A 26,649-nucleotide genomic window follows, 5' to 3' on the forward strand; every position below is an offset into this window, starting at 1 on the left:
CCTCTTGCAACAAAAATAGAAAAAAGATAATCGTCCACAATGGCTGTACATCCAGAAAGTTATGCGCCGACATAAATACATAGACTCGAATAATATGAGAGAAGAGAAATGTTGTATGAAACTTGATAGAGAAAAAAAAAGACGCCGCCATTACCAATGCCCATCATATTATTATGTGGGTCATTTCGTAAAACAAAAAGCCGTAGAGTGCGCCGAGCCTGCCATGAGAAACGCAAACAAGAAACCGAAATGACGACGAAAAGGAGGATTCTCTCTAAGAGTCACTCTGTTTGTCTTTCGACTTCCAGAACATCAACCGACTGACCCGATTACTCTTCCTTCGAGTCTTTTCGGCTTCATCTGCTGGTGGTTTCTCTTCATGGCTCAATTTGCTTTTCTCGCCGTATGAGGCGCCCACCAGTCTGGATAGACTAACCAGACTAGAGCGCTTTGCAGAATTTGAATGGCTAGAGCGGGGTGGTAAAGCATTAAAAGATTCCCGTCGTTCGCTCGACGAATGAGGATAGAAGCTGGATGAGAATCGCGCTCGAGGATTCGTCCGTGTTGATGCACTGCTGCTCAAAGATGGAACATCTTCAAACGAGCTCTGCCTCTGGTCGTGAAGAGATTGATTGAAAGTGGTGTGATCGGTCATGGATGACGCTGTCGCAGATCTCGGTCCATCAAAAGACATGTTTGACGGATCCGGTGACGGGAAAGCAGAACTTGAAGCGTGACGAGAGGGAAGTGTCAACTGGGACAGACCGGAGTTCAGATCAAGTGGTGATGAGCAAGGTCGCTTCTCAATAGCTAGCATGCGAGGAGATAGATCAGGGCTGTTGTTTGCGTGATGTGGCACGCGAGGATGCGCCCACTGATCCGCCTCGACTATTTCCACTGAGTTCTTCTTCTGTACCTGATAATGCGAGGGTACTATATCATTCCCTTCCACTTCTTCTTCTTCTTCTTCTTCTTCTTCTTCTTCTTCTTCTTCCTCTTCGACAGCATCGCCTGGTCCGTCTTCCTCAACAGCGTCATCTACAACCTGAATGCCAAGGCCATCGTCACGAGAAAAATCAAGAGCGGATGTTGGTCGCGGAAGAGCCTGTAAGGTCTCACTACTTGAAGGAAGCAGATCACCTTCACTTTCTTCATCAAGAACGCTTCCGAACTCGACATTTTCTTGCTCTTCATCGGCATGATCCTTGTTTTTGGTTATAGGAGACTGATGCTCTGCCAAAAACGCATCTTCCTCCTCTTCGTAGAAAACATCCACACTGGCCATAGCGTTGTCGCTACCCAAGCGAGGAAATCCAACCAGCGCACTGCGATCAAAGGGAGGCATTTCCGGTGCGCTTTCGGCTCGTCGGTGGTAGCGCATCTCTGGACCGACAAATTCACCGCGACGTCCACCGCTATACATCCGTTTGGTTGCCTGTGAAAATGCACTTCCGGCAATTCTACCAGCACCCATTTCAGGAGTATTGAAAGGGCCTAATGCTGCGTCAAGATCAATGACAGGACTAAACGTGTCATGTTCAAGACCTTGCTCATAGAAGCTGCGTGGTTTCCATGCTTTCTCAAATGCTTTGTCGCTTTCTTCCTCTGTGTCCTGAGTGGTCTGTTTCGGTATGTTGGGATTCGTGGGTGTGCGTATGATAACCGTGTTGTCTTCGTCGAAGTTGACTTCGATCGAACCCAAGTCGGAATTGGTACGAGTTAGGATAGGAGGCGGCGTCGGGCTTCTTCGGGATAATGGTCGTTTAACATGAGTTCGCTTGTTCTTGAGTGGGAATATGTGACCAGCCCAGTTACGGACTTTCTTCTGCTTTTTGCTGTGAGACCCATCCCCTTTATGAGGACTGCCGTCTTCAGCGCCGGACCGCGAATTGAAGCTAGAAGCTGATTCCCACTTTTCGACCGACGGGTCCTGTGAAATATCAAGTGTTCGTTCAGCAGATAGTAAATTCCACTGGCGTTTTTGTTCCTCAAAAGTCGCCTTTTCCTCCTCTTTTCTCTTCTTCTTCTTCTTTTTATTCTTTTTCGAAGAGTGTTTCTCCTTTATAGATTCGGTATCCGACAGATCCACGGTCTCAGATGATTGGCGCCCTAAACCTAATGGTCCCATGCCCACAGATGACCTCCTTAGAAAAGACATTTCGCCAAAGTGTTCCGATGGTTTCGATAATTTAGACAACAGTACACCTGGATCCGCAGTCTTTGGCCGGGCTTTGATTGTTTCTGCCGAGTAAGAGCCTTCAAGTTTGTTACTTGGTGCTGCACTACTTACCCTGGAATGGTTCGGTCGAACAGTTGATAGGCTGCTGGATGTTTCTGTGGATATCATCGATACTGGACGAGGTCTGTCGTGGAAGGCAAAATCTGGGCGAAGAGTCGCCGGTTGTTTCGCTGGAGAAGCTGGCGGACTAGGTTGTGGGAGTAGATCGATAGCGGAACGAGACATTGGGCGGGACATATGACCCTGGAAGTCGTACTTGTTATCGGCAGGCGTCGTGGGAGCACTTCCAACTGTCAGGGTCGGAGGTGCAGTTGGAGGTGCAGCGAGAGTAAGAGCAGTCAGGTCCATACTTGACATGGCCTGAGAGCGGCGATGAGCATGACCCCGCCGGCCGGGACCACGAGGCGGTGCGCTGATTCCTGGCGGAGGCAAAGCTGTGTTTTCTCCATCCGCAGTTCCAGGACTTGTAGCCATCATTCGAGGACTTGGGGGACCATCTGCCCGAATCAGTTCGCTAGGACGCCGTCTGTGGCCGATAGGTCTGGGGGCTGTGATCGTAGATGTTGATGGTGTGGACGCATGTATGTTGCCCGGATTGAAAGAAAACGCCGGCAGCGGAGCAGGTGTATAGTCGCGCATTGCGTCGGTGGAGGATCTCAGTGGGAATTCGAACGGGGGATTAGGAAGTTGATTGTGTAGAGTCACGCCGTCGAGATCGTCTGGATTATAATCCATCGTCCCGACGGGGACTCTCAAAGAAGATGACATGGATGTCATGAACCATATAATCAGTCCACGAATTTCCAAGACTGGACGAAAAATGCTGGTCTTTCAGAGAATTAACTCAAACAATGCCTTTGTAAGAGCAACAGTCAATACAATCATTAAGAGTGCCGTCACGAACGCAAGATCCCAATACCGGCCTCCAGACTCCCACAAGACTTTCCTCTATCGGTCGTCAAGCAGTCGAAAGTCGTAATTGCGCGAGCCGGAGGCCAGTCACCAGAGGATAGGCAACATCAAGGTGGTCGAATGCAGACGGAGCGGGAAGGAGGGCGTAGAAGTGAGATTCTTGCGAGTCAAGTCGTCCGGTGCTGAAACTAGGCTGCAAGACAAGCGGACGCAGATTATTGAATGGGTTGTAAAGTCGCGAAACGTCGACAAGTGTTGAACAATAAGCGATTTTATTCGTAATGAACGGACGGCCACAAAACTGGGCCAAAGGTTTCAACCGCCACGGAACGGGGAATGTTCAGTTGTTGTTTCGCTCGAGAAAAGAAATGCAGCAGCAGGAATAAGAAGACGAAAATCAAAACGAAGGAAACGAATAAATTGAATAAAGGGAAAACAAAAACAAGGGGAAGGAGAACAAGCCCTACGAAAGGCTGTGGGCGGCCGGGGGGGAGGGAATAGAAGGGGAGGGAGAAAAGAGAGAGGGAGAGGTTGTACTGAACTGGCTGAGACGCAGACAAAAAGCGAAGGAGAGGATTTGTTTGGGGGAGCACTCAGCAGGCCGCCAGGGCAGAGCGCCAAGCCTTGCCTGAGGGTTACTTTGCCGCCTGAGGCCGGCGTGCGCAAGCCTGAAGACTACGGCAAGTCGCCCAGGCACAGGCCGCCCCTGATTGGCCACGCCAACGCCATGTTCATGTTGTGCATTTAGTTACCTTGATTAGATTACACGGTCTAGTACGCAATAAGCTTGGTTTTATTGTGAAGAATTACTACGAGTATTAATCCGTTGAAGGGTTGCATTTCGATCAAGGCATTAGACTGGGAGGGCCTTCAATGGCAAGGAGGAAGCGATCGAAGCACTATACAGAGGTATTATTAGGTGCATCACCACGGACTAATATGGAGGAGGAGCAAGGACGGTGGCCGACTAGTCGTCCCGGAGAGATAAGAGCCGTTGCTAGGGGATCGTGATCAGCCGCGAGACCGTCCAGTGCAATCCCTACTGTCCGGTTTTGACAAACTCATAGTTTTGAAGCAAGCTGTTGTAACTGTTGTCAATGAAAAGCTATGTAACATAGCTGCATTGTACAAAGAAACATCGCCTTGAGAATTGGCCACGCAGCATATTCCGAATTTGATGTAGTAGGTACTAGGCCGCTCAGGTAGTAGCATATCCGACTGGAGTCACTGCACACTGACCTGACACTGCCACTGCGCTCTGCACAGCCAATGTCGCATCCAATCAGTATTCCGCTTACATGCACTATTACTAATTAGCGAACCGCCAACTTGCCAAATACTAAGTTACTACGTACATACAGAGGATCGCATCGAGGCTTGAATTCAGCTTGGGCCATAGTTGTGACTTCGCCTGAACTGATGAAACATTTTGAGACCCCATCCGATGAACGTTTACGTGCTGTAGAACACACCACACAGTTAGAATAATCATTCGCTATGCTCGTCCTGGACAGGTGGTAGTGGTACATCGTGCATACCGCTGGTTCGGAGGAATATGTACTGCGGTTAAAAGGCAGACGATAAGTCGAGTCGAGTCGAAAATGGCAAACCAACGATTGGCTCAGCACTTTTCCTGTGTTTGGATCATAGTCCGGGGGTGGTAGTCTTGGCGCCCGGCCCCATTGCGACAGCCAGCCAGAGGAGAGACAGCAATCTCCAGCTGACTCGAACCGGTAAGGTCCGGATTAAGGGGGGGGGGGGGTGCATAACCTTTGACTCCGTCGATGTGCCGCGTGTGATTGGCTGGTCTGCGGCTCCTTACTTTTTCAAGGCGTCTGTGATTGGCCAGATGCACGGAGCCTAACTGCCCTTATGGGTCTGTTTAATCAATTGTGGAGTCGTTCGTTTGCACTTACTCGTAGTACGTACTGCACAGTATGGTATGTATGTCGTACGGAGCATGCTTGTCATCTCTGTATGCCACACTTTTCTACCGAGTAACTACTAAACCTCAATTCGTCAATTGGATGGGATCAATTCGCTTGCAATGCACAACTCTGAATGCATACGACATGGACTGACCGACTTTCTTTTGCCACCGTCTAGGCCCGGCCAAGGATCATCAGCTGGATGACTCGCAGCCACCAGTGCCTCGACGAGTCGACGATAACGGAAGGCGACATAGTCTGTCTTCTCGATCAGCAATCCAGGTTCTCGAAGGTACCTGTAAGTTGCGTGTATAATGTATATCCGCGTATGTGACACAAGGGCATCAATAATTGCCTGTCTAATGACCTCATTTTTCAGAACCCGGACCCTTTCGCTTATACGAGCTACGACTTTGCAAACCCAAATAAAGAAAGATTTTCACTCTGTCTCAGAGCAGAGTTTCAACCCCCATTGAAACGGCACAGCCACAAGCCACGACAAACTTGTACTATGTGGTTCTCGTCTCGTACTCACCATGCCACAATGGAACAAGAGACTCCACAAGGAAGCCTAACCCTTGCAATTCCACCTCAAAGGGTTCAAACTGCACGAACGGATGGACCAGGCTGTATGTTAAATTGTTAATTAATTTGTCCGTCGATCAAAATGATCCTTCATATTACCATGCCACTTGGAGCATCAGTTGTGTACCAGATCTGGTATCTAGGCACGGGGCACTCGGCACGACCACGTATTAGAAAATCAAATAGCTCAACTAACTAACTAACTAATAACTAACTTAACTAACTAGTTAGTTAGTTATATACTCGGTAGTAGTTGGACATCCGCTATCTCTCCCTGTTTAAAATAAACAAAAGTACGAAATACGTATGCTCATTAGTCATTCATCTCCGCACGAAGCCGATTTGAGACAGTTTTAGCACGTACTTGCACCGTTACAGCGTACGGATCAGTCGATTTACGGAGTACGGTCCACTTTATGGACTTCGTCGGTTGTCCTCCGTACTACGTATAACACGTACTCTAGACTGTAGTTGGCTGGGTGACTATGTGTTCAAGTGGATACGGTACGTGGCTGTTGAATTCGGATGGGACAATTGTTGGTCGGTTTACTTTTTTGGCAGGTCATCGTCGTGATACATCATTTGTTTAACATAGAATCAGGAACCGTCTACAGGAACTAGAATAGTCGATGGTCATGCCAACGTAAAAAAAAAAGAATGATTATTGCTATTTGAATTCGACCGAATTGGACAGTAGATACGAAATGCCATCTTGGATATAGTCAATCGCGATATACATACAACGGGCCTAGCAGATAGAAGACGAAGCGTTCTTGATGTTGAAGAGAAAATATATCAAACCTATCAATTCAACTAATCGATCTTTTCAACATCTCAACCGCCGCCGCATAAGCTTCATCTCTTTTCTTCGCTCTGTGAGAGTCCTCCTCGCCAATATTCTTATCCCATGCGTGCCCACAGCCCTCTACTCGCAGCGAAACAACATGCTTATCGCGAGCCTCCTTCTTTATTCTCTCAGCCAACGCGGCTGCCTCATCAGCTAGATAATCCTGACCCGCCGTTACAATCAACACATTATCCGGGAAGTTCTCAGCAGGCGCATAGAATGGCGAAATTCGAGGATCATGAGCGTCTCGGTCCTGGAAATACGATCCATCAAAGACCTTGGCCATCCACGCCGGGATTTGCTTGTTGCTGGGCTCAGGCGGTGATTTGGCGTCCGGTGGAGTTGCGAGATCAGCGGGGGGGTAGAAGGCAATCACGCTTCGGAATGTGTTGGGCGGTAGGATCATTGAAGATGAAGCAAGCGCCAGGTTTCCTCCGGCGCTGAAGCCACTGATGCAGATACAGTTGGTGTCATAAGTGATGCCGTGATTGTTGTCGGTAGGCGAAGACTTGATGTATTTGACGACATCTTCAACGTCGTACAGCGGAGCTGGGAAAGGGTTCTCCGGCGAGAGTCGATATTGGATATCAAGGACCGTAAATGGGGCCTCTTTGCTGATGCGGCGGCAGTAAAAATTATCACTGCCGTGAAGGGGCAGTACGAAGCCAGAGCCATGGAAGTTGAGGAGCACTGGACTCGGGTTTTGAGGATCGGCAGGGCGGTATACATGTGCCTTGATGGATCGGCCAGCATCGCGAGAGGGGATTTGAAGGACAAAGTCTGGGTGGGCTTGAGGGCGCTTTGCTGTGAGGCGATGCATAAATCGAAGGAAGAAGACGATGATCCTCAGGCGCAGTTGCACGAAGAACCCCATCATACTTGCGAATTTGTGTTCAGTTTGGTGTGAGACGGTAAGTGGTGGTGGTTCGAAAAAAGTTCAAAAATACTTGATCATATTTATAAACAATATACAACTCCATTGACATCCAATCCTATATTGTTGGTCGTAAGCCCATGTGGATATTATCTATTCGATCAAGTGACGGTAAGGTACGTCGCTTCTGTACTCCACAGTTCTATCCGGGTTTCTTTGACGGGGGAGGAGAATATAAGGTGGATCGGAAGGCGGGGTAGGAGTCTGGACTTTGTAATGCCCTTCCGACACCTGGAATGAAGCATACCTAGAGGTCAGTCAAATCTACATCCAAGAGTTTAGTATATATAACCCTACAATAGCCCTAACCAACAAATCGGAATTCCCGAGTGCGGTTATTTGTTGGTGACACGGTACTTGAAGATCCCTGATAGTTACTGTAGCCTCAATTCGGAACTATATAAAGACCTATTAGATAGTAGACTTTTTATAGTCTAAATAGTGTTTTTTTAAGCATTCTCTGGCTGTAATTCGGCTCTCGTATTCGGCGTGCATCCATAGATCAGAAGATATATTCCGGCAATTCAACTGGCTATTTCATAGATTAGATTGTATTCGCTCTGTTGCCTGGATAGTCACTGGAATTCTATGGATTGGTATGCACATCAGTATCTGGTTTCGAGAAGCAAGAATTAGAAATGTTCGTAAGGCACTAGTTGATCTACTCACACGGAAGTCTGAATAATCCAAAACATACACGGTGCAGAGATTTGCTTAGACTGGACATTTATCCAGATATCTGGCAGGATGCCACTCTTACAACTCGGCATATTGATGTCTTGCCTTTGATGATATAAAACTATGTATATCCTTTTTAGACATCATAATTTGCTCATCTTCTTCCAATTATCATACTCTAAGAAAAGTGCTTTAAGATTTGACTTTGCGACAACTATATAGCTTGAGGTATATATCAATTGATAGTTCCGTTGTCCACACTTCTAGCTGTCATCATAATGATTTTTCCACGGCAGCCTAAACATCCCTTTGCTATTTTCTCAACAGCTTCAAATCGTAAATTTTCATCTTGATAACTACTCATTGATATTGTGTCCGGATCAACGACCAGAGTAAATCATACTACATGTCTTGAGCAAAAGCCAATATGACTACCTCTTTATCTTGTCTTCCACTTGAGGTGTTGACAATCATTCTTCGACATGCGCCTGATCTTCCATCAACTATAAATTCATATGTGCATCCGCAAACGTGAATACAGCATTTCAACTCAGTCTAGCTCGTATTCTAGACCCAGCCATAGAACGCTCTATTCTAGACTTTAAACATCTAGCGCGTATGGTTGCTATTATAGGCATATTCTTAGTGACATTATCACATCTAACCTTTGAAAAACTGCTCGACAGGTACAAGAACGATGCACCAGAAGATGTGCTTACTACAGCTCCAGCATCTTTTGCCTTTGAAACCGGAACACCGGGCCCTCGCTACCTAGTTCTTACAGCATACCGCATAGAGATTCTTCAACATATATGCTTCGTCTCTCTTCAAAATATCCATGAAGCGATATGGTACATTCCATCTGCGAACGAAAGAGAGTCGGGTTCTCGTTCGATAATGTATAAGAACAACGTCTGTTTCCGAAAGGCTGCTTGGTGGTCGCCCTCATGGGCTGAAAAGATACGCATCACGCGAGCATATTAGAAATTGTTGATTTATTAGAACATCCGCGCAATTTGCCCCGACCTCGAGGAGACGGAGGGTTTCTTATTTTCTCATTATCGTGCCAAAATACGGGATATCACCCCATGCATTCTGCCCCTTGTGCTAGAAGACAAGGATTGGAAGATACATCATGAAATCGAAGAAATGAAGTGTGTGCAAGCAGCAACTCAGAAATTTCTCAGTTGTGATTACCATAATACCCCATTTGTGCCTTTTACTAGTCGAGAATGCCCAGAGACCAGGCTTGCAGAATGGACATTTTCCACTACGTACAAGGAAACTTCACACTGGATGTTTGAAGAGCCGAAGCCTGTAGCACCAGTCAAAGAGGGGTTGCACAATGGGCAGTTACGCTCAAGCGTTGACAAAATGAACAAACAGCAGCTACAGGTCCTCTTATTGGTCCTTCTAGTTCGATGATAGGATTAGAAGCCTCTTAACGTCAGATGGCTATAGTTACCAGTTTCCGGACTACCTTGGTCTCTATATATGGGACTATAAACGACAAGGTTACCTTGGACTTGCACATATGAATGATAGGTTCATCGATCCGCTGTTGGGTCCTCCAAGGAGCTCTGAAAGCCACTTCTTTAAAACCTCGCTCATAGCGCACCGATGGGATGAAGTTTTTATGCTAGAGGTTTTCAGATTACCCGGGGGGGGGGGGGGGGCAATGGCGCCGGGATATTGATTGGTCAATGTGACATCTGGAGGTCTTGGGAGAGGAGAACAAGTATTCTGAAAATTTATACTGAGAAGGATTACTAGCTACATCTATGGCTAGCATATCTAGATATTTCTTTCTTGTTCTTTGCTTTCTAATTAATGAAATTGTTTTCATGCGTGAGATTCGCCAGGTGCCGGCGGCTATACCTAGGAGATATGTGATTAGAATCCTCAGATTGCTTAAGAGCCAAATAAGTGATATGTAGTACAGGTAGTCATACTATTGTTATAGGCAATCTTATACGTAATGTTTAAACTGTAATAGAGCTAGTAATGGTATAATACTAATAAATACCTTATAGAATAAGATTAGAAATATGCCTATCTACATCAAGAGCTTAGCATACATAACCCTACAATAGCCCTAACCAACAAATCCCGAGTGTGGTTGTTTGTTAGTGACATGGTACTTGATCCCTGATAGTTACTGCAGTAACTATTGCAGCCCCAATTCGAACCCCTAGCAAGCCGATACCGCAGATATTCCTCAATGAGCAACAGAGTCAAAAAATATGATGAATCTCGATAAGAATGACGGAGGGGCTTCGTTCTCGAATCATACCGGGGCCCGCTTGTGGAGTACCTTTCTGAATGAGTCAACTCACTCTCTTTCTCATCACGTCATCTTCTTCCTTTTAAAACTCACTTGATCAATTGCCATCGCTTGAATATTGAGAAAATAGCCAAAATGCCTCTCATCGCATCAACAGGGAAACCCCGAGTCATCCTCGGACTGATGACATACGGTCCCGACCCCAAAACCGGCGCGCGCATCAGCAGTCTCGAGGAATTCAACCAGCATCTCGACTACCTCCAATCGCAGGGTTATTACGAAATCGACACTGCGCGTGTGTATGTCGGCGGGCAACAAGAAGCATTCACGCGCGAAGCTCGCTGGAAAGAGCGCGGCCTCAAGATCGCTACCAAGGTCTACCCTACAGAGGCCGGGTTGCACAAGCCCGAAACTCTTCGACGATTATTCGAGTTGTCGTTGAAGGAATTGGGAACAGAGCAGGTTGATATATTTTATTTGCATGCGCCTGATCGATCGGTGCCGTTCGCGGAGACTTTCGAAGAAGTCAATAAGTTGCACAAGGAGGGCAAGTTTGTGGAATTGGGTTTGAGTAACTATACAGCTTTTGAAGTTGCTGAGATTGTGACTATTTGCAATGAGCGAGGATGGGTTCGTCCGACGATCTACCAGGCCATGTACAATGCCATCAGTGAGTATAAGCCTTCGCACATTGTCCCCATTGGCTTGGATACTGATCATTCATAGCACGATCAATCGAGACTGAGCTCGTGCACGCTCTCCGCAGATACGGTATGAGCATCGTAGTCTATAATCCTCTTGCTGGTGGCCTCTTCTCCGGCAAAATCAAGAGCAAAGACATCAAGCCTGACGAAGGCCGATTCAGCGACGTCGCCATCTCCGGCGAACGGTATCGCGAGCGCTACTTCAAGGACGAGACTTTCAAAGCCCTAGAACTCGTCGAGAATGTAGCTGCCAAACACAACCTTACACTCTTGGAGATTGCCTTCCGCTGGCTCCGACACCATTCGGTATTGAAGTGGGACAACGGTGGTGACGACGGTGTGATTCTCGGTGTTAGCAGCCTGGATCAGTTGAAGAATAATCTGGCGGATCTAGAAAAGGGACCTTTGCCCCAGGATGTTGTTGATGCTTTGGATCAGGCGTGGTTATTGTGCAAGGCTACTACGGCGCCTTATTGGCATCTTGAGCTCAAGTACACTTATGATACCCAGGCGGCTCTTTTCAAGAAGTGATTCTTTCTATAGAGCCGTTACTTTGGTTACTTAGGTATATAATGTAACAGCCCATCAATATATTTATTCACTATACATATATATATATATATACATATCATTGCTTCACTAGCTGAAACAAGACATTATTCTTATTATCATTCGCACCTCCAATACACGTACTCGAAAAGGGGCTGTCGCCACAAACAGCCCTCGCCGCACGCATACAACCTTCCCAACGTCCCTTTGTAATAATAATCTTTGTGCCCTTGGTCTCAACTTGAAGATTTAATTTTGCATCGCCCGAGGCACCAGTGGTCGTTGTGGGTTGTCCCTGGCATTGTTGTATTTTGCCTGAGATGCCGCCGCAGATTGAGAGGATGGCGACGTTGATGTTGTGGCTATTCAAAGTTCTATGTCAAATACTCGTATTAGCTTAAACTCTCAAAATAGGGTGAAGTGGGTAGATTGGAATACTTACACGCCCGGCGCAGTACATGTTGTGTTGGTGATGGCATTAGGGTTAACATTCGTGTTGGCTGGCCTGGGCATAGCCATGGCTTGCGCGGCGAATAGGACAGTGCTGACGATGTGTAGAAGCATTTTTTCGTTCGTTTGGAACAATCGGCGACGTAAAAATAAACAAAATATGTAAAAGAAAGTAGATAGTTTGTGAAGTAGGCAGACACCAGATCCGATAAGCGAGAGAATATTTCAGTTTTTGTTTATGAGAAATGGAGAGAAGTCATCTCTAACCAGGTATACATTGATGCTTTATATGCCGATAGCAAAAAGCCGACATCTTAATGCACCTATCAAAAGGACCATTAAAGGACCACAGGGATGCATCAGGTTCTCCTGTTTTGTTTTGATTATAGTCAACCATATGGCTTCATTCTCAACCGTGCAGAGCGGCAACGTTTGAGAATATAATAACCATCAGATTATTTCCCCCCATGTATACTGATGTAGAAGCCATAGACGAGGTGAGACAGTTGTGGTTGCAGCTTATTTCCGTATTGGGTAAATCTGAAACAGGGCACAAATAGCCCTGTATCAGAGCCTCGGAGGGAGTACAATATTAGCCGCATTATCATTCTTGTCCTTTCCAATCCTCGGCTCTCTTATTCTTTTGTATTAATGAACACATACAGAGGAGTATTCATGTATGAAAATGCGTTCAAGATAAGATAGGTGATGATAATAGAACACCGATCGATCTGTATGGATCTCTCGGAAGTACCCGTGCAGTTTTTTTCTTGTTTCGACAACCTCTAATTTGTCTCCAAGACTTGACCTCGAGTCATAACAATCTAAATCATACGCATCTAAACATAAGGGGGTTCTCAAATTGCTTAACTGAAGAATCTCCTTGGAGGGAAAAAAATATATCTGATTCAATATAACAATCTGATAAGCCCAACATGCAGGAACAGGACCCCGCCAGTTCTGCTTCCTTCCGAGTCCTAATCATCAACCCCAATACCTCAACTCAAATGACCGAAGCCCTCAAACCCATCATCCAGGGACTTAATTACACCGACATTCACTTTGACTATTTCACCGCACCAAAACAGTCCATCACCCTTCCCGATGGCCAAGTCATCGAGCCCGTCCCCAGCATCAATTCGGGCGATGACTCGGTACAATCAGCGCAGCACTGTCGACCCTTTGTGGACCCATTGATGCCAAAATATGACGCTTTTCTGGTGGCTTGCTACTCTGCGCACCCGCTCGTGGGCATGCTACGGTCGACTATAAAGGCTCTTGAAAATAAAGCTCGTCAGTCCGACAGTGGGACATTACATGTCTTCGCCGACGGGCAAGCAATCATTCCAAGCAAAGGGAAGAAATATGTTACTGGTATCTTTGAAGCTAGTGTGACTACTTCAATGATGCTGATTAGCAGTTTCGATTTGCTGGCGGATTGGAGTCATCACAAGATACAGTCGCAGGACACTTTTGGGATTGTCACGACCGGCGCGGTATGGAAACAGGAGCTTACCAAGGCTGTGGGCGCTATGATAAATGGCCCGGATGAGAGTGAAGAGAAGAAGATGAAGTCGGATGTTGGCGATGCGATGAGTCCGGCGCCATCACCACAGGCACCTGTTTCGGTGCCGCGGTTTGCGGGTGTGGAGACGACGGGGTTGACGGCTGTTGAGTTGCATGAGACGCCGCCGCAGGAAGTACGGAGACGTATGATTGAGGCTACTGAGAAGCTGCTCAAGGGGACTGCGCATCCGGTGCGAGCTGTGTGTTTGGGTTGCGCTGGGATGGCGGGAATGGAAGAAGCTGTGCGCGCGGGGTGTATCAAGGCGTATGGAGAAACCGAAGGAGAGAATGTGCATATAGTGGACGGAGTTGTCGCTGGAGTTGGATTGCTTGTAAATGCCTGCAAAGCTCGGGTTTAGTTGGGATGCAATTGTGGTGCACGTCTTTTCGGGTTCTTTAACGTTGACGACTGATGACTTTTTTGATTGACTTGCTTCAATATATATAGTTGTCACTCTACATGTAATTTCAATACAACTAATTCATTATCGAATGAATTTTGCACCCATGTCCCTGTACTTACATAGATCCCCAGTTGTTAGCCTGAGGCAGAAGTGATATCGATAAGGCGATAAGGCACCAACCAACCACATCTTTTGAACCTCCGCGGCCTAACGCGTTTCAATCATCAGACGCGCCATACACATTATCTTTTCCTATTTTGACTTGACGACCAGCTCATGATAACGACATATAATGCCCAGGTGTGTTGACTTTGAATACTGAATAATCCTGATCGATCAATTGACCGCCCTGTTGCAGAGAAATCATCACAATCCAAGCCGGCCAATGCGGCAATAACGGTGCGTTCAACTCAACCCCGCTACATCGATTTGACAAATTTACGCAAGAGGAAACCAAGTCTGACTTTGACTAGTTGGCAGTCAGTTCTGGCAGCAACTCTGTCTTGAACATGGAATAAACCAAGATGGTAATTTGGAGGAATTCGCGACTGAGGGCGGAGATCGGAAAGATGTGTTTTTCTACCAGGTTAGTAAACACTTTGCTTTTGAGATATAGAGAATTTATCGAAAAAGTACTGATTGAGGATACTTGTTCTAGAGTGACGACACGAGATATATCCCCCGAGCTATTCTACTAGACCTCGAACCTCGAGTAGGTCTGAAACTATCCGCTACTGGAACTCTCGTCTGACTGCGTGGTGATGCTAGGTGATAAACGCTATTCAAACCGGACCATACCGAAATATCTACAACCCCGAAAATTTCTTCATAGATCCACAAGGTAGCGGAGCCGGAAATAATTGGGCTGCGGGTTACGCACAGGGCGAACATGTTCACGAGGAGATCTTTGATATGATCGATCGGGAGGCTGATGGGAGTGATTCATTGGAGGTATGCTCTGGATACTCTTTATGGACGGGCGAGAAACATTAACGCAGCACAGGGCTTCATGCTTCTCCATTCAATAGCGGGAGGTACGGGCTCCGGTCTGGGAAGTTACATGCTCGAACGGATGAACGATCGGTTCCCCAAGAAATTGATCCACACATACTCGGTGTTTCCAGACGGTCAAGCGGCAGACGTTGTGGTCAACCCTTATAACAGTCTCTTGACAATGCGACGATTGACACAAGATGCCGACTCGGTTGTTGTTTTGGATAATGGCGCGCTGTCGAGAATCGTCGCCGATAGAATGCATGTGCAGGAGCCATCTTTTCAACAGACGAATCAATTAGTCTCGACTGTTATGTCGGCATCTACTACCACACTCCGCTATCCAGGTTACATGCACAACGATCTCGTGGGCATCATCGCATCGCTCATCCCCACACCACGAGCCCATTTCCTCGTCACCTCCTACACTCCTTTTACCAGCGACAACATCGAACAAGCAAAGACCGTCCGCAAAACCACCGTTCTAGACGTCATGAGACGATTACTCCAACCGAAAAACCGCATGGTCTCCGTCACACCCAGCAAATCAAGCTGCTACATCAGTATTCTGAACATCATCCAGGGCGAAGCCGATCCCACAGATGTCCACAAATCACTGCTTCGAATTCGTGAACGACGACTCGCCTCGTTCATCCCCTGGGGTCCCGCAAGTATCCAAGTCGCCTTGACCAAGAAATCACCCTACATCCAACACACACATCGCGTCAGCGGATTGATGCTCGCGAACCACACCTCTGTCGCAACATTATTCAAACGCATCGTGCAACAATACGACAGACTACGCAAACGAAATGCGTTTTTGGATCAGTACAAGAAGGAGGCCCCCTTTGCGGAAGGATTGGGCGAGTTTGATGAAGCAAAAGCGGTGGTTGTGGATTTGATCAAGGAGTATGAGGCGGCGGAGAAGGAGAATTACTTGAATCCAGATGCTGGGCAGAAAGAGGCTGTTGCTCCTTGATTTGCTCCCCCTTAGTTTTTGTTTGATTTCCGGTCATGGGTTGTTTTAGTGATACCTCCTCAGTTGCGAGGGTACTGTATGGGCGTTCAATGTGTAACTAGGCGTAAAAGGATCGGTGATAGCATAAACATTTGAAATATGTATTACCTCTCATGAAACAAATAAAATATATACATCCATAAACACCGAGAACACTGAACAAGAAAAAGACTACAACTCAATCGTATTCGGCGCAATGACCAGAATAACCACAAAACTCGCAATCACTAACCCAGCCGCTACAAACGCTACTAACGCAACACTCCCTCTACTAGCCGGGAACTTTCCGCGCACAATCCAGTATTGTGACTCGAAGTAACGACGGTATCCAATAACCAGAATCAGGATTGCGATGCCGATGAATGTTGCGCCGAGAGGTTTGCCGATGTTTCGATATTGGCCGCGTGTGCCCGTTATTGCAACGATGCCTGTTGTGTCGAATGATTGTGATGGTGTAGGAGGAGCGAGGAGGACTTCGAGGAGAGAGGGCGATGATCGTAATTGTAATTGGTCTCTGAATAAATTGTCGGTGTCATCGATATTCGAGCCGGTTGCTTGTGATGGGCCGCAGGATACGGAGCTGTTGAGACGGAATAGTTGTGTTATTGCGATGCCGATGGAGGCGAATGCGAGTGATGTTCGGAGCCAGGCGAGGAATGTGCGTTCTGTATCTGTTAGTCAAATATTCCATGCCGAGGGGTTATTGTGTGTGCATATACCTAATGCAAGGTGATCTCGTGCAACACTGCCCTTATTGTCCAGTTCCAAAGTACCATATTTCTCCGCTACACGACGAAACCACGGCGGATGTACAGCTGCATCATCTTCATCGGGTTGAGCTGGAGTATTATTGTTGTTGTTGTTATAGTGATTGCCGCTGGAATTAATATTATCATTTGTCCCGTCACGATTGCGATTGGTATTATCGTTGCTTTTTCTATTATTTACCGGTTGCTGCTGTCCGTTCCGTCGTGCTTCATCATGGTTATATTCATCGTTCCACGAATTTCGAGCAGTGGTTCCATCATCTCTAGATAATTGGCCGGTCGATTGGTATTGATTATCCTGAAACGAACCATTCATTGTCGATGATACTCTATTGGTAGCCATTTTGACGGTTGGTTTGTTTTTCCCTGTCGTAGACTGGCGTGGGGGGAATTACCAACTCCCGCGGCAGCAATTATATTCGTTGCTTTTTGCTAGTCGGCTATGATGATTGATGTAGTCGAATAATTGAATTTATTGCGAAATCTCGGCCCAATCACGCAAAGACGAGCACGCGACTATCCATGTAACTGCTGATACGTTAGTCACAAATGACTGGTTACATAAGTAGTAGTAACTAGTTAGTTAGTTAGTGCAATTGAAATGGTTGAAATATACGTAGTAGCGGATAAGAGAAGAAAGTCTCCTACCTTTTACTCCGACTCAATTCATACAGGGGGTAGGGTATGTATATACGGACACATAAACTGAGACAACTTGCCACAAGCAAAGAAGCTTCAATTGGGCGCGGTCTCGTGAAGCGGTTGACTCGATTGCGGTCATGAGATATTTCTAGCGTTATCCGGGATTGAGCGAGCTGAGCCAATGACAGCCGGGGTCTGCATGTGGACTACCCTCCAGGGCGGTGAGAGCTGGCAATATTTACGCTAGCTCCGTTTTAATGTAATTCTGCGTGCTTGCCTCTGGACTGGCTTCATGCACTTCGTTGTTTTTTTTTTTTTTTTGTTACGATATCATCTCGAATTTCATAGAGCTAGCCAATATGCCCGCTGCAGAGACTACCAATACAGGCTCAAAGCCTGACCTTTCAGCCAAATTAGCTGAATTACGCGCCAGCAAGTCAAGACGTTCCCCTCCTACTGCCCGCCAACAACAAGACCCGCCACCAGTGACACCAGCTCTCCCTGCGCCTATCGACCTCTCTTCGCATACATTCAGCCGACCATGCCGTCGTATTTTATCACCTAAAGATCTCGACGCATTCGCATCTTCTCCCGCATACACACTTATCCTCGCGTTCATATTTGGTCTATCAGACAAGGTCCGCCGGCGGGCCATCACAGACATTCAAAATGAACAAGTACCGGAGAACATTGAAAAGATTCTACGCATAATCGACTTATTGAGCTCTCTAGTCGAAAAGAACCCTGCAGAAGACCAAGGAGGATCACGTTTCGGCAACCCAGCGTTCCGTTCCCTCTTCGACGACACCGCGTCCCAAAGCCCCGAATGGCATCGCGAGATACTAGGAATCAAAGATGCAGGTGCGGTGGATGAGATATCAACATATCTGATCCACTCCCTTGGATCACGAGATCGACTCGATTATGGCTCAGGGCATGAACTGCATTTCATGATGTGGCTCTTGTGTCTGTATGAGCTGCGAATTGTGTCGGTTGCGGACTTTCCTATGCTCGTTTTCAAGGTTTATTACAGTTATTTGCACCTAATGCGCCGGATACAATCGACATATTATCTTGAACCGGCTGGTTCACATGGTGTCTGGGGTCTGGATGATTATCATTTCCTTCCTTTCCTATTCGGAGCTTCTCAGCTCGTGGAGCATCCCTACATCACACCTCGCGCTATCCACAGCAGTGCCGTTCTCGACGAGGAAGGCGACAAATATCTCTATCTCGACCAGGTGCGATGGGTAGACAGCGTCAAAACCGTCAAGGGTCTCCGATGGCACAGTCCCATGCTAGACGATATCTCGGGCGCAAAGAACTGGATCAAAGTCGAGAGCGGGATGAAGAAGATGTTTGTCAAGGAAGTGCTTGGCAAATTACCGATTATGCAACATTTCTTATTTGGGAGTTTGATCGCGGCGTCGCCAGAGATGGGCCAGTTGTCGGATGAGGCGACATCATCTGAACAGCAAGACCAACTGGGTCATGGTCACGATCATAATCATACGCATGGCGATGACTTTTGGGGTGACTGTTGCGGTATCAAAGTTCCTAGTACTATAGCGGCAGGTGAGGAGATGAGGAAGCGCATGGGTGGTGGGGGGCTACGACCGATTCCGTTTGATTGATGAATTGACCGATTTTAATGAATTAATGATATAATTGACAAGTCGAGCATGGTAACTATATGTAGTATGTATGTGTGTGCTATCACGGCGCAGTGCTGTTGCTTGCATGCCACGTAGTTGTAATATGTACCCAAGCGCATGCGAGACTCGACCGTTGTGTTTGATCGGGTAGATATACTTACTTGGCGTGGATGTCCTTACTACTGGAATGAGTCGACTATTCTTCCGTACGCATCTGCCATCTATAGGACGGACGAGCGGTAGGTGGCTGGTGTACGTAGTATGCGACCCAGATAAGAGGTGAGTGTCACCTGATATTCGCCTGCCACGTAATGGTCGGATGACTGATATGTACCGCTTTTCGTCAGTTCTAACTTCAACTAGTAACTAGTTGCTTGGAAAAGATGAGATGAGAGAGATGATACCATTATCTCAACGTCTGTCGTGAGAATACGTTTCAGTCATGACTCAATTGGTATCCTCCACAGGACAATTGCAGTCAAAGTGAATTTGCCACATGTACTCCGTACCTCCGTACCCAATCGATCTTAGAGTTTTGTCAAGGCATGCCGAAAACGGACGGCCAACCGTCAACCACAAGATGTAACTGACTGAAACGTGTACTACGGTCAAAGAGCCAAAGTAAAAGAGAGCCGACTGGCTGGATCGGATACGATATAGGTAGGTAGTACAGACGGAGGTACCGTGATGCCTAAGGGTTGAGATGCAGAGCTCTCGGCCAATACGCGAGCCGAGGGTTGGTTCGCTCAGTGGCACCTGTACAGAGTATTCATCTCAAGATCAATTGAGATCCGCAATTGGGGGGGGGGTGCCGTTCCGTTGGAAAGAAGATCCAAAAGAGAAAAAAAAGAAACCGTTTGACAAGAGTGGGATTCGAACCCACGCCCTTTCGGACTAGCGTATGTCAATCATAGAATCGTACAGATCATAGATACCTGATTGGTCACCTTAAGCTAGCGCCTTAGACTATTTAGGATTAGCGTGTGGTTGATGGGATGGAGAGATCAGATGAAAACGTACCCGCTCGGCCATCTTGCCATGACGAGACGATCGAAATCGGTGGTTCTCATTCATCTTTTGCACATGGAAGCTTTTCTGATTTCAAGGACGGGAAAATGTGGAGGTGCAGAAGAGAAGTATTATACGGACGCGAGTATGGGAGAGTATGGGAGTCTGGAAGATTCTTGATCCATTGATTGATGAATCAAAGAATCACTAGTTAACTAGTTAGTTGCTCTGGTACGGTACTCCGTACTTTCCCTCCCTCAGTTGGCTAGTGTGGCTCCTTACAATTACAATGGAAAGTTGCCTCGCCTGACCTCGCCTCCACCGGCGCCATTAACTTCTGAATAATGGGTCCATGGCTGCATTTCTAATGAATCTAATTGCAGTAGCCTTCGGCTACCCCATTTCGGGCTTTCTGGTCTTAGTCTCTTGCGGTCTTACCGACCTGGCTCTCCGTAATCTGTAGTATGCATCGGATCGTCGTTTGCCTCATCAGCTGCGCAGGTCCTGGCGCTCGTGTCCACCCAGGACAGGTCAACCGCTCAAAAACTCTGACGGTCCGACCCAAGGTTCTTTGAGTACTTACTAAATACTTGCACTGAGTGTCTTGGGACAGGTCACGCTCCTTTCTTCTAGTCACTTCTCCTTATTATTAAGGAGACTAACCACTTACGGAGTGCTAGGTATATAACGTTGCCCTTCCCCATCCATCCCTGCCTGTTGCTTCATCCCCAACCACTTCCTTCACCAACCTTCTATCCTGTCTTTGTTGCGCTTTGCGTTCTTTTACCGCGCTCCTCCGGCACCATCCACTCATAATTTCTGCATTACTCCAGAAGATAGTCTTTCGGATCAATCTCTACTTCAGATTGTGAATCACCCGTGCTAGACTGATTGTCGTTATCTCGGCCGTTATCGGACACATCCCCGAAAGCTTCATCCAACATACGCTATCTTCCTTCTTCCTTCTTTGGCACTCCAACATCGCCACCCATCCTTATATGCATTCCACTCTCTAAATTAGAAGAGTTTTTTTTTTTTTTTTTGCCCTTACTATCATCCACAAATCCAACCCACCCATCCTCTCCTCCCTCTCGCTGCGACTCCCTGCGAATCTCCCGAACCAACATAACATCATGGCTGCCCGCAAACCCCGTTGCAACTTCAAGGAGTGCAAGAATGCAGCTCAACGCATCATCGGCGACTGCACATTCTGCAATGGTCATTTCTGCGATAAGCACCGCATGCTAGAATCGCACGCCTGCAGCGGCTTGGAAGACTGCAAGAAGGAGTCACATGCCCGAAACGCAGATAAACTCAACAGCGAGCGAACGACCGTCATCAAGGGCGTTTAACCCTTTTTTCCTTCTCTTCATTTGAATTCATTCGGAATTAGCGATGCGATTCGGCTATCGTATGCGAATACCCGGATTTTTTTTATTACTTCTCTCTGCGATTTGCGAGCTTCTTTTGCATGGCGTTCTACGGCGTTATCCCCCCTTTTTGAGCTATACGGCTAGGTCTGGTTTGGGATCCTTGGGCTAGTTCGACAGCTGTCGCTCTATCTACCTGCCGCCTTATGATCTATAGATATCTCTTCTATTTTGGATAATACTGGCAAAGTCACAACGGTTGTCTGGTTGGGTTTCGGGTCACAGGAACTGAATCACACGATCGACACTTTTCAGTGGTCATTGTACAGGGTTATTGAAGATTTATCAGCGATTTTGAAATGGTTGTCAGATAATATATATATTGAATCTATACATAAACCATCTATTATCGAACTGTCTCTTCTGTTGTATAGTTACATGTATCGCGGCTTATCGTAGACTGTACAGCCACTATGTATGACTCACCCTTTATCTATAACTAGTACCAAAGTCATGATTTCATCCCAAAGACCCGCTTCAAACCATCCAACTCATCAATTATGAAAACAATGTACTATATAACTAGCTAATTCATCTAAGCACTTCATTAACTAAACCTCACAATTGAGTACTGAATAAACGCAGGGAAGATCTACGGAGATGGGATGAACCCGCTTCTCTCTGCCGTCCAATCACTTCCGGCTAACTTAAACTGAGATAGATCCTTGTCGTCAGTGGCTGTCGAACGACGTACTTTCCACGATGTTTCTATTATTATCATGGCTCAGTTAGATATTTTGAATTGTAATTCAAGTGGTTCCAAATAAATTTTATTTAAATTTTAAGATGTCATCAGTATACACTCCCGACGTGGTTATTGCGTATGTAGATCGATTCTTCAGGATCAGAAAGCTAGAAATACCCAGACAAAGAAAAGCAAAATCGATAACCGAGAAAGGGTGTTATCCTGGTCCGATTTTTGGCCTAAAATGGAACATATCAGTAAGGCCCTTGGAAGGAGATAAAAAGATAACATACATGTCGTGATGCTCACTGAGCGTACTCAGATATCGATTCAATTCCTCCACTCGTTCCTTGTGTGTTTTGACGCCTTCCCGGCGCAGTCTGTCGTTTAACTGTTGCCTCTTAGATCGCTGTTTTTTATGTTATTCAGGGGTAAATTAAGAAGAATACACACCCTCTTCTTTCGTTGCTCTTCATGTTTCCTCTCTGCCTCAGTCTTGAATACGACTCTCTTCTCGCCCGAATCCGATAACTCCTCATCCAACTTCTTGTCGATAGCGTCATTCGGCCCGTCTAGGGCTTCTTCTTCTGCTTCTTTCCCAGTCGTTGCTGTAGCTCCTTCTGGCTCGGCCTTCTTTTTCTTCTTTTTCGTCTTGTCTATCCGACCATCTTTGACTTTGGAGCCTTTTAGTTTCAGTTTTCCGCCACCGCTGATGGCGGCGTACTCGTCGCTGGGCATTGTCTTTGATCCTTATGTCGATGTTCAATATTGAAGAATAACGACCTGATTAAATGAGCGAAACCATCTTTCCTTCCTTGAAGAAAACCTGCTAGGACTTTTCAGCAGATGTCGTTGTACATATGAGTTGTAGAAATAGGCATAGGAAGTTGCCGTGATACTTTTGTCTGCCAAAGATACGATGGTTGGTGGCCTCAGGCTTTAAAGTCACGTGATCAATCAGAACCAAGGGCAAGATCGGCAGGACCCATCGGCTGTTTTTATCTTCTTTGATTGGTAGCCCTGGGTCCCCCCGGATTGAACAATTGGATCGGAGTAGGCAGTGGCTGAATCATCTCCATTGTGTATTTTACCTAATCGTTGATGCTTTGCTGCAATTATCATTACTTCTCTTCAAGAATTCCCCTGAACCATTATTGTCTTGTCTCTTGCTGTCGCATTGACTCGATGTCGTCGAGTTGAAACCCGTGAACACCGAACACATTGCACGCGGCCAGATCAGCTCCGCCTGGTTCCATCCTTAGCGTCCCTTGATACCAACATACCAGCCAGACTGGCATATGAAATCCATTCACTTATCTCGCTACTGCAGATGACTCGGACACACCCTTGAACCTTGATCAATACGTCTTCCACATAGTTGGTTTACTAACTAGTTAACTAACTATATTACATGAGTTACATAACCGGTCACGCCCACTGTCGCTACAACACTATCTGAACACGCCCCGCTTCTACCGCTGGAGTGGCCACTCATTGAACATCGTGGCTTACCAAGTTACCACTGGTTGCTGATTTGTTTATCTATTCGGTGAACCGTCATTGTGGCTTCACTTCCAGCAGACACACGCCTGTCGAGGCCTACCGACGAGGTTGGAGTGCAAGAAGATTTTCTTCAAGATCAACATCAACATCAACATCCAGACCCCAACGACTTCAATGTCTCGGAAGAGGACGACGACGTCGTCGATATCGGAACGATGCCTTTCCGCTCACCTTTCCACCGGCCGAACGATGCACATTCGCAACAGCCGCTCCTAAAAGAAAATGGACCGCGACGGGAAACCAATACCTTTGCCGAATCCCATGAACGATTACTTGAAAGACCGCATATGTCTCGCAGATCGACCTTTCGCAGTCGCACACCGGATATCGAAGACAAGAATCTAACTCGTCGGAAATATATGCTAGCTTCGGGCTTTCTGCTGTTGAGTTTGATCAGTTTTGTGGTTCAGACAGAGACGGCGGTGTATATTCAACATGAGCTTCACTGGGATAAGCCATATTGCATGTTGTATGTCATCCCATTCATTCTAGGCGGTTGTTCCTCTCAACTAACTATATATGTTGTGGTCTAGATATCTTACCCACGGCTCCTGGTCATTACTATGGCCAATGCAGCTCCTGATCCTGCGAATCCAGAAACGAAAACTATCATGGGACGCTTTCTGGCGAAGACATGTATTCCTACTGCGCACAACAGCCCAGATGGTGGAGCGGCAGGACCTGCATCTCACCACCCGAGACGATCATCGATCACCGGTCCCTTATATGCTGAAGACCACAGCTTTTATCACCACTGCCTTGACCATTGCCGGTGGTTCCTGGTATGTTGCCGTGAATATGACGACAGCTAGCGATTTGACGGCTATATACAATTGCTCGGCGTTTTTTGCTTATGCATTCTCTGTTCCGCTATTGAAAGATAAACTTCGTTTCGATAAGATTTTTTCTGTCTTGGTGGCCATTGTTGGCGTGTTGGTCGTTGCATACGGAGATTCTGGTTCAGAGGCGGGCGAGAGCAGTGGCTCAGCCGATTCTCGTACACTGGGCAATATTGTCATTGGGGTTGGAAGTGTGTTGTACGGATTATACGAGGTGCTATATAAGAAACTGGCATGTCCTCCGGAAGGCACCAGTCCTGGACGAAGCATGATCTTTGCGAATACAGTGGGAAGCTTGATTGGGACGTTCACTTTGCTGGTCTTGTGGTTCCCTCTGCCTATATTGCATTGGACGGGACTAGAAACATTCCGCTGGCCTACTGGTGAAGCCGCCTGGATGCTTCTGATTTCTGTTATTGCAAATGCTAGTATGTTTCCTTTAGCGCTCTATGACGTCGTGGACGGTTGCTAACATTTCGTTTCTAGCATTCTCCGGCTCCTTCCTGGTTCTGATTTCATTGACTTCGCCGGTACTCTCGTCTGTAGCAGCGCTATTGACTATCTTCCTGGTTGCCATCGTGGACTGGCTACGAACTGGAAAGCCCCTGTCCGCTGCCGCTGTTTCAGGCGGCGTTTTAATTATTGCTGCCTTTTTGTTGCTAAGTTATAGCACGTACCGAGAACTTGATGAGGAGAGGAGGCGCCGTTTCGCAGAGGACGGTCCTGATTCCGATAGCGACGAGTAATTGTTTCTCTTCCTTTATTCCTCCGGTTAGAGGTTAGAGGTTGTCGTATGTAACGCATAGGTTAGTCATTCTTAGGGGCGATTTATCTGGTTAGTCATTTCTTGTACATACATACATCCATCCATCCTTAGATATTTTATTGTTATTGCTATCTCTTGATCATGCTGTGTGCTCCGTCCAATTACTTCTCTGCCTTTTTTTTTCCTCGTTGCTCCTGATCTAATTGTTGGCGTATTAAATCTCAAGCTGTTTCATGCTCTTTTTTGTACGGAGGATATTTTGTTAAAACAGCTTCACGACGGTGAGAGGTCTATGTATTTAGCCTTCAGAAAATGGGATCAAGAAGCCATTGCTCGAACAATTCAAAGGTCAATCGGGGGACATGAATGAGTTGATGTGTGATCGACTCAGAGGACGTGACCTATTATTTCTGGGCGTGGAATGTAGCCCGAATATGACAGGTAGCGCTCGATATCTTTCATACCATATATTATGGAGTTTCGTTCTTCATGCCGAATAAACATCTAGAGTGCTTTCGATGTCAACATAAAATCTCCTATATTGATACTAAGCGACTTGGATGGAAAGTCAGAATTTGCCCTTTATGGCAAGATGGCCGAGCGGTCTAAGGCGGTGTGTTCAGGCTATATACAGCGTATTTATACAATGTATATTGGCGAATCGCATTCCGAAAGGGCGTGGGTTCGAATCCCACTCTTGTCACAACATATCTCTTTTTTGGGTTACATTTTTGTTTTTGCCCTGCAAAGTTGCAGCAGTATGTGAACAGGAGCATGTACTACATACAATCGGCGGTTCAAGCGCGCCACGTCTCTACAATGCTTTTTTTGACCTGTTGTCGAGAATATCTGTTTGGAGCAAATAAAAACCAATGGCAAAATGAACACGACATCAGCCAACATCTTCACTAACTAGGCAAGCCCCCTATTGATTGGGCACCCCGGTCCCCGGGCCTCGTTCAGTCTGCCAAAAACCTAATCCCACGGAAGGTGGCCCTAGGCAAGGTCTGATTCCTGTGCATGGTGCCCTGGTGCGCAGCGGGATCTCCTTAGCTTGCCACCACCTCTAGCGAAATTAAAAAATAAATTATATATATGCCTGTGCCATAACAGCAAAATAAGGCTGGCGTTGTGTTTACTACCTATGGCAGGATCTATCCATCCTTCTTGGTTTTATGCAAGACTGAGTAAAAAAGAATTGGA

The 26,649-nt window shown here is 46.6% G+C and overlaps 10 protein-coding genes across 10 annotated transcripts; 5 read left to right on the plus strand and 5 right to left on the minus strand.

Annotated features, from left to right (window-relative positions):
• Positions 1-274: 274 nt before the first annotated feature.
• On the minus strand, positions 275-3,007 carry EYB26_002897 (uncharacterized protein; the record flags this gene model as incomplete). Its single annotated transcript, XM_054262201.1, has 1 exon — positions 275-3,007. The coding sequence occupies one exon, from the start codon at positions 3,005-3,007 to the stop codon at positions 275-277; it is 2,733 nt and encodes a 910-aa protein (XP_054118176.1).
• A 3,466-nt stretch (positions 3,008-6,473) lies between these two features.
• On the minus strand, positions 6,474-7,388 carry EYB26_002898 (uncharacterized protein; the record flags this gene model as incomplete). Its single annotated transcript, XM_054262202.1, has 1 exon — positions 6,474-7,388. One exon carries the CDS (start codon positions 7,386-7,388, stop codon positions 6,474-6,476), a length of 915 nt encoding a protein of 304 aa, XP_054118177.1.
• A 3,154-nt stretch (positions 7,389-10,542) lies between these two features.
• On the plus strand, positions 10,543-11,642 carry EYB26_002899 (uncharacterized protein; the record flags this gene model as incomplete). The annotated part of the gene is made up of 2 exons (XM_054262203.1): positions 10,543-11,077; positions 11,134-11,642. 2 exons carry the CDS (start codon positions 10,543-10,545, stop codon positions 11,640-11,642), a joined length of 1,044 nt encoding a protein of 347 aa, XP_054118178.1.
• Positions 11,643-11,739: 97 nt separating this feature from the next.
• On the minus strand, positions 11,740-12,224 carry EYB26_002900 (uncharacterized protein; the record flags this gene model as incomplete). Its single annotated transcript, XM_054262204.1, has 2 exons — positions 11,740-12,034; positions 12,103-12,224. 2 exons carry the CDS (start codon positions 12,222-12,224, stop codon positions 11,740-11,742), a joined length of 417 nt encoding a protein of 138 aa, XP_054118179.1.
• An 821-nt stretch (positions 12,225-13,045) lies between these two features.
• EYB26_002901 (uncharacterized protein) lies at positions 13,046-14,035 on the plus strand (the record flags this gene model as incomplete). Its single annotated transcript, XM_054262205.1, has 1 exon — positions 13,046-14,035. The coding sequence occupies one exon, from the start codon at positions 13,046-13,048 to the stop codon at positions 14,033-14,035; it is 990 nt and encodes a 329-aa protein (XP_054118180.1).
• Positions 14,036-14,372: 337 nt separating this feature from the next.
• EYB26_002902 (uncharacterized protein) lies at positions 14,373-16,052 on the plus strand (the record flags this gene model as incomplete). Its single annotated transcript, XM_054262206.1, has 6 exons — positions 14,373-14,380; positions 14,439-14,479; positions 14,554-14,666; positions 14,739-14,792; positions 14,849-15,031; positions 15,084-16,052. 6 exons carry the CDS (start codon positions 14,373-14,375, stop codon positions 16,050-16,052), a joined length of 1,368 nt encoding a protein of 455 aa, XP_054118181.1.
• Positions 16,053-16,262: 210 nt separating this feature from the next.
• EYB26_002903 (uncharacterized protein) lies at positions 16,263-17,201 on the minus strand (the record flags this gene model as incomplete). The annotated part of the gene is made up of 2 exons (XM_054262207.1): positions 16,263-16,756; positions 16,811-17,201. The coding sequence occupies 2 exons, from the start codon at positions 17,199-17,201 to the stop codon at positions 16,263-16,265; spliced, it is 885 nt and encodes a 294-aa protein (XP_054118182.1).
• Positions 17,202-17,859: 658 nt separating this feature from the next.
• EYB26_002904 (uncharacterized protein) lies at positions 17,860-19,134 on the plus strand (the record flags this gene model as incomplete). Its single annotated transcript, XM_054262208.1, has 1 exon — positions 17,860-19,134. One exon carries the CDS (start codon positions 17,860-17,862, stop codon positions 19,132-19,134), a length of 1,275 nt encoding a protein of 424 aa, XP_054118183.1.
• A 3,361-nt stretch (positions 19,135-22,495) lies between these two features.
• EYB26_002905 (uncharacterized protein) lies at positions 22,496-23,016 on the minus strand (the record flags this gene model as incomplete). Its single annotated transcript, XM_054262209.1, has 3 exons — positions 22,496-22,517; positions 22,572-22,669; positions 22,732-23,016. 3 exons carry the CDS (start codon positions 23,014-23,016, stop codon positions 22,496-22,498), a joined length of 405 nt encoding a protein of 134 aa, XP_054118184.1.
• Positions 23,017-23,996: 980 nt separating this feature from the next.
• On the plus strand, positions 23,997-25,426 carry EYB26_002906 (uncharacterized protein; the record flags this gene model as incomplete). The annotated part of the gene is made up of 3 exons (XM_054262210.1): positions 23,997-24,310; positions 24,375-25,108; positions 25,167-25,426. The coding sequence occupies 3 exons, from the start codon at positions 23,997-23,999 to the stop codon at positions 25,424-25,426; spliced, it is 1,308 nt and encodes a 435-aa protein (XP_054118185.1).
• Between the last annotated feature and the right edge of the window lie 1,223 nt (positions 25,427-26,649).

Source organism: Talaromyces marneffei, chromosome 2 (genome assembly GCF_009556855.1).
Source record: "Talaromyces marneffei chromosome 2, complete sequence".
Taxonomy (NCBI): Eukaryota; Fungi; Ascomycota; class Eurotiomycetes; order Eurotiales; family Trichocomaceae; genus Talaromyces; species Talaromyces marneffei.